Source organism: Ochotona princeps, chromosome 3 (genome assembly GCF_030435755.1).
Source record: "Ochotona princeps isolate mOchPri1 chromosome 3, mOchPri1.hap1, whole genome shotgun sequence".
Classification (NCBI taxonomy): Eukaryota; Metazoa; Chordata; class Mammalia; order Lagomorpha; family Ochotonidae; genus Ochotona; species Ochotona princeps.
In genome coordinates, this window is record NC_080834.1 from 79,303,452 (window position 1) to 79,315,496 (window position 12,045).

Sequence of the window (12,045 nt, forward strand, 5' to 3'; positions counted from 1 at the left end):
TTATGGATGGATGTACCTAAATTCTCCTATAAAGCAAAACAATGAGTTCATCTTGTTTGTTTTAATATGTATATATGACTCAGTAGGTAATCTTATTCTAGATTCACTCCATGAATCCCATAAAGATTTCTTTTCCCATTTTATTTTAAAGGCATAGGGACACAGAACAAGAGACAAATGTACAAGGAGATCTTCTATTACCAGATTGAAATTAAGCCTGGATTGCTCTACCAGACAGCCAATGCATTAGAGACAAGAGTTAATTCTGTTGGAGTGACCATGTAGAAGAGGGTGGTCTCTGTCGAGCCAAACATGACAGCGGGTCCTCAAATTATTGTGCAAACAGGATAAATCACAAGACAGATTAAATCATTGTCACCAGTGGCAACTGACTTGCCACAATTCCTTTTTACAAATAAAGTAGTGAATTAAAGTTCAGAGACAAAGTAGAGATAAGACAGAGTTTATTGAAGTACGTCCTAAAGAGAAATGGGCTAGTTGAGAGAACACAAGGCACCCTTTCTTCCCGGTTTTGGATTTGTTAAGCCTAAAGTAGGAGGGAGTATTGAATGGTAATGTGAGGATGACGCTCATGATTGGCATTCGTGACTCACCATCCGGTAGTTGCATACCTTTGGATTCTTTGTGCATTTGGCTGTAAAGTAGGATTCTGTGATTTGACTGAGCTCCCATTTTATCAGAATACTTTAACCACAAGTTAAATTGCAATGTGAGCAGTCTCAGACGGAGCCTGGTGGAGACAGCCATTGGTTTCAACCCTAGAGTAGGATCTTGTGGCCTGTTCTGTCACTCACATGTAATTGTCTGCCAAACAACAAGATTAGCAGTTTGTTTTTATTAGTTCAAATGTGATGGGAAGGGAAGGGAAGACACATTTGTCACGATTACATAAGGACCAGGCCAGACCAAATCCAGAATTCAGAAACTCAGTCCAGGTCCCCCCTGAAGATGGAAGAGGCCCAAGTCCTTGAGCCATCATCTGCTTCTGGGTGTACATTAACAGAAAACAGAATTGGAATTGGAGCTTCACCTGAACCCAGGCACCTGATATGAAATGTGCCTTAACTACTGAGCTAAATATTTGCCCTTAGGAAGAGACTTTAAAAAAAAGTTTTTGTTAAGATATATGATTACTATGATAAAAACAAACCTATTTAAGGAAAACTTTACTTTGAAAAAAATTTTTTTTTATTTTCATTTGACTTGAACAGCAATCTCAACACTCTCAAAAGAAAGAAAGAGAGAGAGAGAGAGATCTTCCATCTGATGGTTCGTTTTCAAAATGCCCTCAAGAGTTAGGGTGGGTCAGACTGAAGCCAGGAGCCCAGAACTCCATTTGGGTATCTCATACGGTGGCAGGGGTCAAAGTGTTGCAGATTTTTCTGTCCACCATATTCTTTGCCTCTTGTTCATGAAAAATAGGGCACATGAACAACAAAGCATAAACGAAGCAAAGGAAGTTTATTGAATGAAAGAAAAAGCTCCCAACTCCTTAGGAGGGGTTCCACCAGGGGCTGCTGATGAAGACGTTATGTTTAGAAATTTTAAATATCTTAAATGGCGAACATTGCGTGACTAGTGATTATAGATGTTAATATGGTGAAAATCTCCCATTCTTGTTTCAGGCTGTGCAGCGAGCAGCTGCCAGAAATGCCTGTATGGATGTGTGTATAGCATACATGTATATATACACATATATAGTATACATATGTGTATATCCATGTGTATATATGTATAGCAGACATGTATATACAGCAGACAAGTATGTATATACATATATGTGTGTCACATATATATATGTCAATGAGGCAAAAATTAATGCTGTCACTGTAAGCCACTCAGATGTCAGAACTAGAATTACTCATTTTGCATAAGGAAAGTTGATAGAGTGCTCAAGCAAGTCCAAGGTGGTGTGGAGCTTTGGTGATGCAACATTGTCTGCAGATCAAGTGCTCCTTGCTGAGGGCCCCCTTGTCCCTCTTTGCCTGCCGGCATCAAGAAACTCCTGTCCCTGTCAAGAGCAGTTGAGCCATCATCTGCTGCCTTCCTGTTGACATCAGCAGGAAGCTGGATGAAACTGTCCCCTGGATGCAGGTGTCCCAAGTGGAGGCTTAACGTGTTGTGCCACTATTTTTGAAAGCCACTGAAAGAAGTCTGTAAATATATTTCAAATAGTTTCATTGGAGAGAATCCAGGTAGTTGCTATAGATTTTGTTTTTAGACTTATTTATTTTTTATTAGGCAGATTTACAGAGAACAAGAGACAGAGGGAAACATTTATCTACTGGTTCACGCCCCAAATGACTGCAATGGCCAGAGCTGAGCCAATCCTAAGGCAGGAGCTTCTCCAGGTCTGCCAAGCAGATGTAGGATCCTAAGTCTTTGGGCCACCCTCCACTGCTTTCCCAGGCCATCTGCAGGGAGCTGGATGGGAAGTGGAGCAGCCAGAACATGAACCGGCACCTTTTTGTGATGCTGGCACTTGCAGGTAGAGACTTAGTGAATTGTACCATCATGCCAGCCCTGGTTGCTGTAGCTTTGATTATAGTTTTTGTAAAATAACATGGTAGTTCTCAAAATGTGGTCCACAGATGAGCAATGCTGAAGTCACCTTAGAGCTCGTTTAGCCTGTAGAATCTTGAGTTCATTCCATATTAACTGAATTGCAAACTCTGAGGGAGGCACCCAACTGTGTGTGTTCTCCTAAGTCTGCGAGGTATTTCTGATCTGAAGTTTGAAAAGAATTCAATTGAGAAAGTATTTCAGTGTTTAGGTAAAAATCCCTGTATACCTCAGGATGATCTTTAGCCCCACCTGTTTTAGAGATGCATACTAGTAAATGAGTAGCTTAATCCATTTAACTATTTACTAGAAAAAAAATTTTGGTGTTATCTCAATGTCTCAGTGTTGTTGCCTTCTGGTCGCTGCCACCATCAGTTTTCCCTTGGGCTTCCCAACTGACTTACGGAATCCATTCTCAGGGGGTAAATAAACTTGTCTGCCCATGTCCCTTCCACAGGCAGCTTGTTGGTGGCTTCTGATAAAATCTACTGCAGTGCATAGCCTGTGAGACCTTGGATGACCATCTCCTCAGCTCTGAGAGCACTCTTCCTTCTTCTGTTCCTGAAATGTGTTGTTTCTTTCTACCATGAGCTGTTTCCCAATTATCCTGCTGACATTTTATTGATTTTTAGATCTTAATTTAAACATCACTTTTCTAGAGGACTTTCCCCTGATGCACTCACTCTTCACTGCTCTCGTAGTCCATATTACTGGCCTTCCTAGCTTTCTCTCTACTGTAGTCATATCATACTTGTTTTTGTATATATTTATTTATTGTCTGCCCTTGGTTTACACCATGTCCCATGAGGGCCAGAGCAGTTCCTGGTAACCAGAGTGCACAGGAGAATACCTGACATGTGGTGTCCAAAGTATTTGATTAAGTGGGCGAATGAATGAACTCATGATCGAACAATGTAGTTTTTATGAAATGGTATTAGGCTTGCTCAGTTGCTAAGTTTTGGGACTAAGCTGTTCCTGATTTTTATGTACATAGACTATGCTTGTGCTCTTCAGAAGGACATTTTGCTTCAAGGACGACTCTACCTTTCAGAAAACTGGCTATGTTTCTATAGCAACATCTTCAGATGGGAAACTGCAGTAAGACATATTTTTGCATTGATTTTCTGATAAAAATAATTGCATAGATAGAAATGTACACATTCCTCCAAAATGATGTACTTTAGAAATATATATGTATATATATATATATACATCTGTACTTACATACATGTAAACGCATTTATGTGTTCTGTATGAAAGTGTGTAATATATTTTTGTAGCTTAATGTGTTGAGCTCCATTTGTACTTATTTGTTGCAGTTAGAGATTTTATATTGAAAAAGATGAAAGATGTATTTGTTGGCTGTCAAAGCCATATTTTATGTAACTGCATTTGTGTCATTGTGTATTATTGTGGAACATGAACATTGACGTGTCTTTTTACTCTATCCTAATGTTAAATAGAGGAGTCAATGTGGGAGAATACAGAAGGAAGTATGCCTGACTTCTCGCTTGTTTTCTCAGAAAAATATAAGCACGTGCCTACTAACTACTTCAGGGTTTTCCTTTATATCTTCCAGATCAAACTGAAGTAATACTTGATTTAGTATGTCATATATATTCTTCTGAAAATATATTTTGAATTTTTAATTCTTTCATGTATGTAGATTTCGATTGCTTTAAAGAATATAACCTTTATGACCAAGGAGAAAACGGCTCGACTCATCCCAAATGCTATCCAGATCATTACAGAGGGTGAAAAGGTGAAAAACTTTTCTATACTTGCCATTACATGATGTGGAGAACAATCTGCCTCAGATTTGATTATCGCTATCACGAATCTGGCAGGTATTAAAGCTGGGACTAGTCTATAGACATACATTATATTTCTCTCTTACGTTTCTGTATGCTAAAATAGTGATTTACCTTAACTTTATTTTTTTAAAGATTTATTCATTATTTTTACTCAAAAGACAGATTTACAGAGACAAGAGGCAGGAAGATGTTCCTTCCACTGCTTCACTCCCCAAATGGCCACAATGTCAGGAGCTGAGTTGATCCAAAGCCATGAGCCAGGAGCTTCTTCTGGGTCCCAAGGCTTTGGATCATCCTCTGTCGTTTTCCCAGGTTATAAGCAGGGAGCTGGATGGGAAGTGTAACAGCTGGGACATGAACTAGCACCCATAAGAGCTGGCACTTGCAGGCCAAAGATTAGCTGCTTGAGCCACTGCGCTGGCCCCTATCATTAACCTCAATGCCTGCTGATTTTTTTGTGCTTTACAGTTTACAGAGACCTCTGACCCATGTTTTCACGTCATCATTATAAGATGTTGGTAGGATATAAGCACTAGCAACATTCCTTATTATTTCTAAATAACCTAGTAATTCTACAGTTCTTTAGTCAGTAATCGTATAATGACAACTAACCATAAATGATCTGGATAAGCAGAGAGCATAAAGTAAATGCATAATCAATGTGGTCTTGTTTTAGAATGGCATTTGTTTTTAGCTGCCATCACTTTTATTATCCTCCTACAATATCTGCGATTTCCTAGTGGGCATATGTGAAGAATCTTACTATTCCCACCTGAAAAAGTAGTTAGGGTACTATGTATGGCCTTAGGAACATAGGGCTGAGACAAGAAAGGGAGGAAAAAGATAAGGAAACGAGGAAAGAAGGAATGATGCAAATTAAATCCTTTTAAAAAAGAAGAAAAAGAAAGGGAAAGGAGAAAACTTACCTTGATATTAAATATTTATAATTATATATTTTTATAGATTTATTTATCTTTATTGGAAAGGCAGATTTATATAAAGAGGAGAAACAGAGAGAATGATCTTCCATTCAATGATTCACTCCTCAAGAAGTCCCAATCTGAGGCCTATCTGAAGCCAGGAGCCAGGAGCCTCCTCCCGGTATCCCACATGGATGCAGGGTCCCAAGGCTTTGGGCCGTCCTCTGTTACTTTCCTAGGACACAAGCAGGGAGCTGGATGGGAAGTAGAGCAGCCAGGATATGAACTGACAGCCATATGGGATCCTAGCACATGTAAGGTAAGGATTTAGCCACTAGATAATTGTGCCAGGTCCTATAATTATATTTTTTAATCTTGTGACTTTTTTAAAGTACACTATAGATTTTATTCCCAAACTATCGCCCCGTCCTTTTTTAACACTTCCAATTACAGTACAGACTTCTTTAACCTCATATCTCCAGATATTTTAGCCTGTATTTCCAGCAAAGACAATGTCTCACACAACCACAATACAGTCTACAAAACTAACAAATTATCAGTGATACTGTTTTATTCTCAGGCTCCATAAATATCAACAATTATCCTAATAATGTTCTGTATCACAAGTAGATTCAGCTTAGAATTACATATCATATCTGATTATCATGCTATTTTAAGTTCTGGAAGCATTCTTTAGTTTTTTTCTTCGCTGTTACACTCTTGAGATTTAAAAAACTACAGATCAGTTATTTGTTAGGCTAGCTTTTGATCTATGTTAATCTTGGTTATTTATTTGACCAGGCTGCCTATATGTAGTCAGTTTTCCTCTCTATTGCCACTACTCTGACCCAGTTGGCTTTTCACCTGGCTTGGTTTCTGGCACTTAGACTCCACTCAGCCACTGTGATATAGATGGTGCTCATTATGTAAAACCTCTTTGCTGCTCGGACTGACACTCCGGGCCAAGCCCATACCTTGTGTTCCTGTCCCTTGGGCCAGGTCACTCCTCCACTGGAACACCCTGCATTCCGTGTGTGTGCTGTGGCATTCCAGGCCAGTCTGTCACCATCCTAATCCTGCTCAGCCTCTGATGCCCCAACAGAGGTCTGCAGCCACAGGCTGTCATTCTGACCACACTCGTCTAGTCTGCTCTGGCTCTGACGTGATGCCTTGGTAGGATACCCTCATTCCTGGCAACACTCTTCACCCTGTTTGGATTTGGACATCCCACACCAAATTACCTGGTTGCATGATCACCCTCCTGGGCCTCTGACTTGTGCCAGTCCCCATACTTTTCTTACCCTGCTCTTGCTTAATTCTGTGTTTCAGGCCACTGCCCTCTCTGGAGGCACTTTTTGCCCATGGGGACTCTGACTACCAAGCAAACTTTCTGTGTGGGTAGCCTCAGTTTCTCCTGGATCTGACATCCTGTTTCTGTAGCTCCCCTGGCACCTTCTTTCACCCTTATTGCAGATACCTGGATTTCTGTTGGTCTCACTTCCACTAACAAGTTTAGGTATGTACTATTCATGAAAGGAACAGAATGTAATGAATTATGCTTAATTTTGTAATGAATACATGCACATCTTTTCGTTACTTAACAAACCCATAAAACAAGTTTTTTAAATCTTTCTTCTATGCCCATTATTCCCAACCCTGCTGTCTTTCTGGAAGCAAGCACTATTATATTTTTTGGATCTTCTCCCTTCGTGTGGATGTGTGTACACACACACACTCACACACACATACATACACAATGTATTGCTTTTATTTGAAATAAATGCTATTACATATTGCTCTGTGGATATTCATTTTTTAAAAAATTATCTCTTAGCAGGCAGGCATATATAGAGACCTATCTTGGTTTTCATGGTGCCATACATTATTTCATAGAATGGGTACACCATGTTTCCTTGCCCATTAGATCATATTTAATGTCTTAGTATTATAAATAACACTGCAGTGAACATCCTGACCTGCCTTCTTAGGCTCATGTGTGACTATTTCTCACATGATGAAATTGGAAGGCCAAGTATTTTCATTTTCATTTTAATTATGACACTTGGCCCCATGCAATGGCTCAATTGGCTAATCCTCCCCCTGCAGTGCTGGGATCTCATATGAGTGCTGGTTCATATCATGACTGTTCCACTTCCCAACTTGTTCCCTGCTTATGCCCTGGGAAAGCAGCAGAGGATGACCCAAGGCTTTGGGACCCTGCACCCACGTGGAGACCGGGAAGAGACTCCTGGCTCCTGGCTTTAGATTGGTGCAGCTCTGGCCATTATGGCCACTTTGGGTGTGAGCCAGCAGATGAAGATCTTTTTCTCTGTTCCTCCTCTGTAAATCTGTCTTTCCAATAAAAATAAATAAATCTTTTAGAAAAAGGACAATCACTGTCAATATTTATTCAGCACCATGTAATAGTTGTTATTTTAAACATTTTACAATTTTCTCACTTAATACTCATGAAACACTGTTGCTATCATTGTTCTCATTTTGCAGTTGAGGAAAATTAAGAAACAGAAGGAACTCAAGTGAAGTTGGAACCTGAAGCCAGGCGTTTTAATTGCAGAGACCACAATTTTACTTCCTTCCTATGTTACTCCAGTGATCTCTTTTTCCAACATTGTGGGGGAAAAACTGCACTATAGAGTTTAATTCCTTTTAGATGCTTTATGATGGAAGAAAGTTATTTCTAGCTCTTTAAGTTGTGTCAGGTTCTAGAATATGTTCTGTGTTCCAGTAGCTTAAAGATATCATTATCCAGAACTCTTCCAAAATTAAGACTACTGTTGGACCAAGATTTTTTTTTATTTTACATTTTTGAAGTTGGACATTCAGAGAGAAATCAAGGAAGGCAGCAGTGTATGTATACTATACAGGAGGCAGGAGATTTTACTTTTTGGGAACAAATGGTTGTATGTTAGAGTAAATAAAAAAAAATAAGAAGGTGTTTAAGATTAAAAGCAGGGAATAAGCAAGCAGAGCACAATATGAAAACAAGACCAAGAGAATTTGTTAATTTCTGTATTTCATAGCATTGTTAGATTATTACAATTAGGTAGAACAACTTACTTTACGAAAAGGGAATAAAAGGCAATAAAATCAAGAGGCTACATATTACATATGTAATTCTATTTGGAAGAACTTTTGATTATTTTTTTTTTTTAGATTTATTTTTATTGCAAAGTCAGATATACAGAGAGAAGGAGAGACAGAGAGGAAGATCTTCCATCCGATGATTCACTCCCCAAGTGACTCTAAAGGTCGGTACCGTGCTGATCCAAAGCCGGGAACCAGGAGCTCTTCCAGGTCTCCCATGCGGGTGCAGGGTCCCAAGGCTTTGGGCCGTCCTCGACTGTTTTCCCAGGCCACAAGCAGGGAGCTGGATGGGAAGTGGAGCCTCTGGGATTAGAACTGGCACCCATATGGGATCCCAGCATGTGCAAGGCGAGGACTTTAGCCGCTAGGCCACCACTCTGGGGCCTGAATATATTCTTTCAGTAAAATTTTTTCTTTAAGAAGAACATATAGCAATAGTTCAGTTTAATGAATTAGAAGATAATATTTTTTTTTCTGGGTATCAGGACTTTGTTTTTTTTTTTCAAGAAAAGATCCCCGGGCCCTGCGGCGTGGCCTAGCAGCTAAAGTCCTCGCCTTGAAAGCCCCAGGATCCCATATGGGCGCCGGTTCTAATCCCGGCAGCTCCATTTCCCATCCAGCTCCCTGCTTGTGGCCTGGGAAAGCAGTTGAGGACGGCCCAATGCATTGGGACACTGCACCCGCGTGGGAGACCTGGAAGAGGTTCCTGGTTCCTGGCTTCGGATCGGCGTGCACTGGCCTGTTGCAGCTCACTTGGGGAGTGAATCATCGGACGGAAGATCTTCCTCTCTGTCTCTCCTCCTCTGTGTATATCTGGCTGTAATAAAAAAATGAATAAATCTTTAAAAAAAAAAAAAAGAAAAGCTCCCCAAATGCTCCTTTTTTTAAAATTTTCTCCACCCAATATCACCATTTATCCCTTACATTGTGATTGGTTATTTTTTTTTCCATGTTATTTCCTTGATGTTTAAAGGGGGGTATTAAGGGAGAAGGCCTACCCAATTTCCCACCCTCCCCAGGTCCTGGATGTAGGGCATGCTCCGAGGTTCTGCTCAAGTGGTTTTGATAGTTCACCAGTTATGAATCGCTGCCAATCTTGCCACTCCAAGCACGATGTCTTTGAAGAATTCACTGATTGACATAGTCCATTATACAGTCTCCGTTTGCCCAGTATTTCGCTGCCAACATATAGCTGAGATGGTTGATTGACCTGTTCTGTCTTCTGTCTTTTCTTGGTTAGGGTTCTGAGTCCAGCATTTCGATTGGGGAGATCTCCAAAGAAATGTTGTCTGAGGTGTTCCCAGACCAGATTCTTGTGTGTTAGTATGTTAGCTTGTATGCAAGTACAGGGCCCAGCACAGTCCATCATCCCAATCAGCTGGTGATTGCAATTGCTGGGCTGGTTCTCTTTTCAGCCCCGACTTCCACTGGAACCAGTGGGTGTTGCAGTCCAGCCTGGTTCTGCCCAGCACATACTCAGCCCTCGCATAGACCAGTGGGATCTGCAGCCTAGTTGGAGCGATCCACAATAACCCCCATCAGATCTGCCCCCTACCCTGGTTTGCCAGGATGTATAACAGACTAGTTCAGTCTGTCCCACACCCGATTTGGCTCTCATAAATGTCGAAGGGTATTAAAGCTTTGTTCCCTCTAACTAGCTCCACTATGCAGCCCACACAGATGCTTTTGGGTATCTGTCTAGCCACCCCAGCCCCTGTCCTAGTTTTTGTGCCCTCCCATGGAAGTGGTAACGCAAGCGGGAGGAGCCCACTATTTCCCTCCCAGGCCTCTCCCACTCCCGGATTATGCACTCTCCAGGTAGTTCTGTGGTTAGACTTGACAGAGTTAGCCCCCAGCTTCTGCCAGCTGATGCTGTGGCTAAGCCCAGACAACCCTTACCCACTCTAATTTTGTTTGCACCAGTAGGAATAATCAGCCCAGCCTGGCTTTTCCCTGATCTGGTCCGCATTAGGCGCACAGGTGCTGTAGCCCTGCCCAGTCTGGTCTGTCTCCATCCCAGCTCACACTCTCCAGTGGGAGTAGCTGTCCAGCAAGGGAACCACCCCTTATTCCCCTGCCGGCTCCGCCCCCTCCCTCTCTGGTTCTCACACATGCTGGTTGGGTGCTGTGGTCACATCTGGTACAGGCAACCTCACCTTGGCATTCTGTATTGTGCAGTAGTTTTTGTTGCGACTGAACCCGGCTCAACCCACACGATTCTGGTGCTTGGATTTGCCAGTGGATGAAGAGAACTGATTCAGCCTGGTCCGCCCCTGACCCATGCCAAATGTATGCCAGTGGGAAACTTTCCATGGCCTGTTCTGGGCTGTTTCCTATCATGTTTCTTGTGCTTACCTGGCGGGTCTGTGTCCTGTCAGAGGACTTGTCCAGGCTCCTCCATCAGAACCTCTCCCAATGCCAGATTTTGCACATACCAGGGGGTCCATGAACCAGCCCTACTCAGTTCACCTCCTGTCCTAGCAGGAACAGTGGCTTTTCCTGACTGGCCTTCAACCCTAACTGGTCCTTGCTGTTGGATGTTTCAGCCCAGCCATGGCTCGTCCATACCCACATATGGCTCACATATGGCTCACACATGGCTCAGTAGGAGTTGATTCCTTGCCTAGTTCATCCCACATCTACCCTGGTCCTCTAGAACACCAGACGGTGTTGGAGTCTGACCCGGCTTGGTGCATCCAATCCCAGTCCACATTTGTGCCAAGGGAGACTACAACTGTTTCCTGATCAGAACGTAGCCCCCATTCCAGCCCACGTGCCCCTTGGTGGGAGCCTCCACCCAGCTAGGGTTGTCCCCTTAGCTCCCCAACCAGGCCTGTTCCTAGCCGTATATCACGCGCCTGCCAGTGGTTGCTCTGACTCAGCTTGGCTCAGCCCCTCACCTGTCCGACCTCTGCCTTAGACACTGTGGCTTAGCGTTTCTGGCTCATGCAGAACAGTAGGTGGAAGAGCCTAGCTCAGCATGACCTATGCTCCATCCTAGTCTCTTGTTTTGCTTGTGGGCTAAGGTTTGCTCAGTCCTGCCTGGTCCACCCTATTCCATTACCAATTGACACATTACCCAGCTGTTGGAGCTACTTTGCCCAGCTTGTCTGACCCCCAGGTCTGGACCACATGTTCACCAGTGTTTCCCAAGTTCCTCCACTAAATCCACTCCCAGACCCAGTTCTCATACATACCAATGGGTTTTAGGCCAGGTTCTAGCGAAATCTGGCCTTCCATTTGGCCTTGTATGTGCTGGTGAACGTTGCAGCCCGGCCCACCCAACACCCCATTCAGGATGCACATTTGGGTGCTGCTGCCTTGACCTGTCCAGACTGTTGTGGGTTCCTTTACCTGTGATTGATGGCAGGCTCCTTGGTCACACTTAGCTTAGTCCATCACCACCCCAACCCTTGAGCTAACCAGTGGGGCTAGAATTTCCATACATCCCTCACAGAATCTACTCCCAGATATGGTTCTCGAGTGCTAGTTAATGTCATGGCCCTGCCTAATGTGACCCATCTCCTGATCCATCATCATGTCAGGTAATAGGATATGATCCTGCTAGACAAGCCCCAAGCCATACCTTTTGCATGGACTGGTATTTGGTGGTCAGCATTGTT

At 42.6% G+C, this 12,045-nt stretch overlaps 1 protein-coding gene across 1 annotated transcript in view; it reads left to right on the forward strand.

Annotated features, from left to right (window-relative positions):
- The window catches only part of GRAMD1C (GRAM domain containing 1C), a 105,976-nt gene that overhangs the window by 43,675 nt on the left and 50,256 nt on the right, over window positions 1–12,045 (forward strand). The window contains exons 4-5 of the mRNA XM_004577892.3: window positions 3,578–3,681; window positions 4,250–4,345. Coding sequence (XP_004577949.2) covers window positions 3,578–3,681; window positions 4,250–4,345 — 200 coding nt within the window. The remainder of the gene's footprint in view (window positions 1–3,577; window positions 3,682–4,249; window positions 4,346–12,045) is intronic.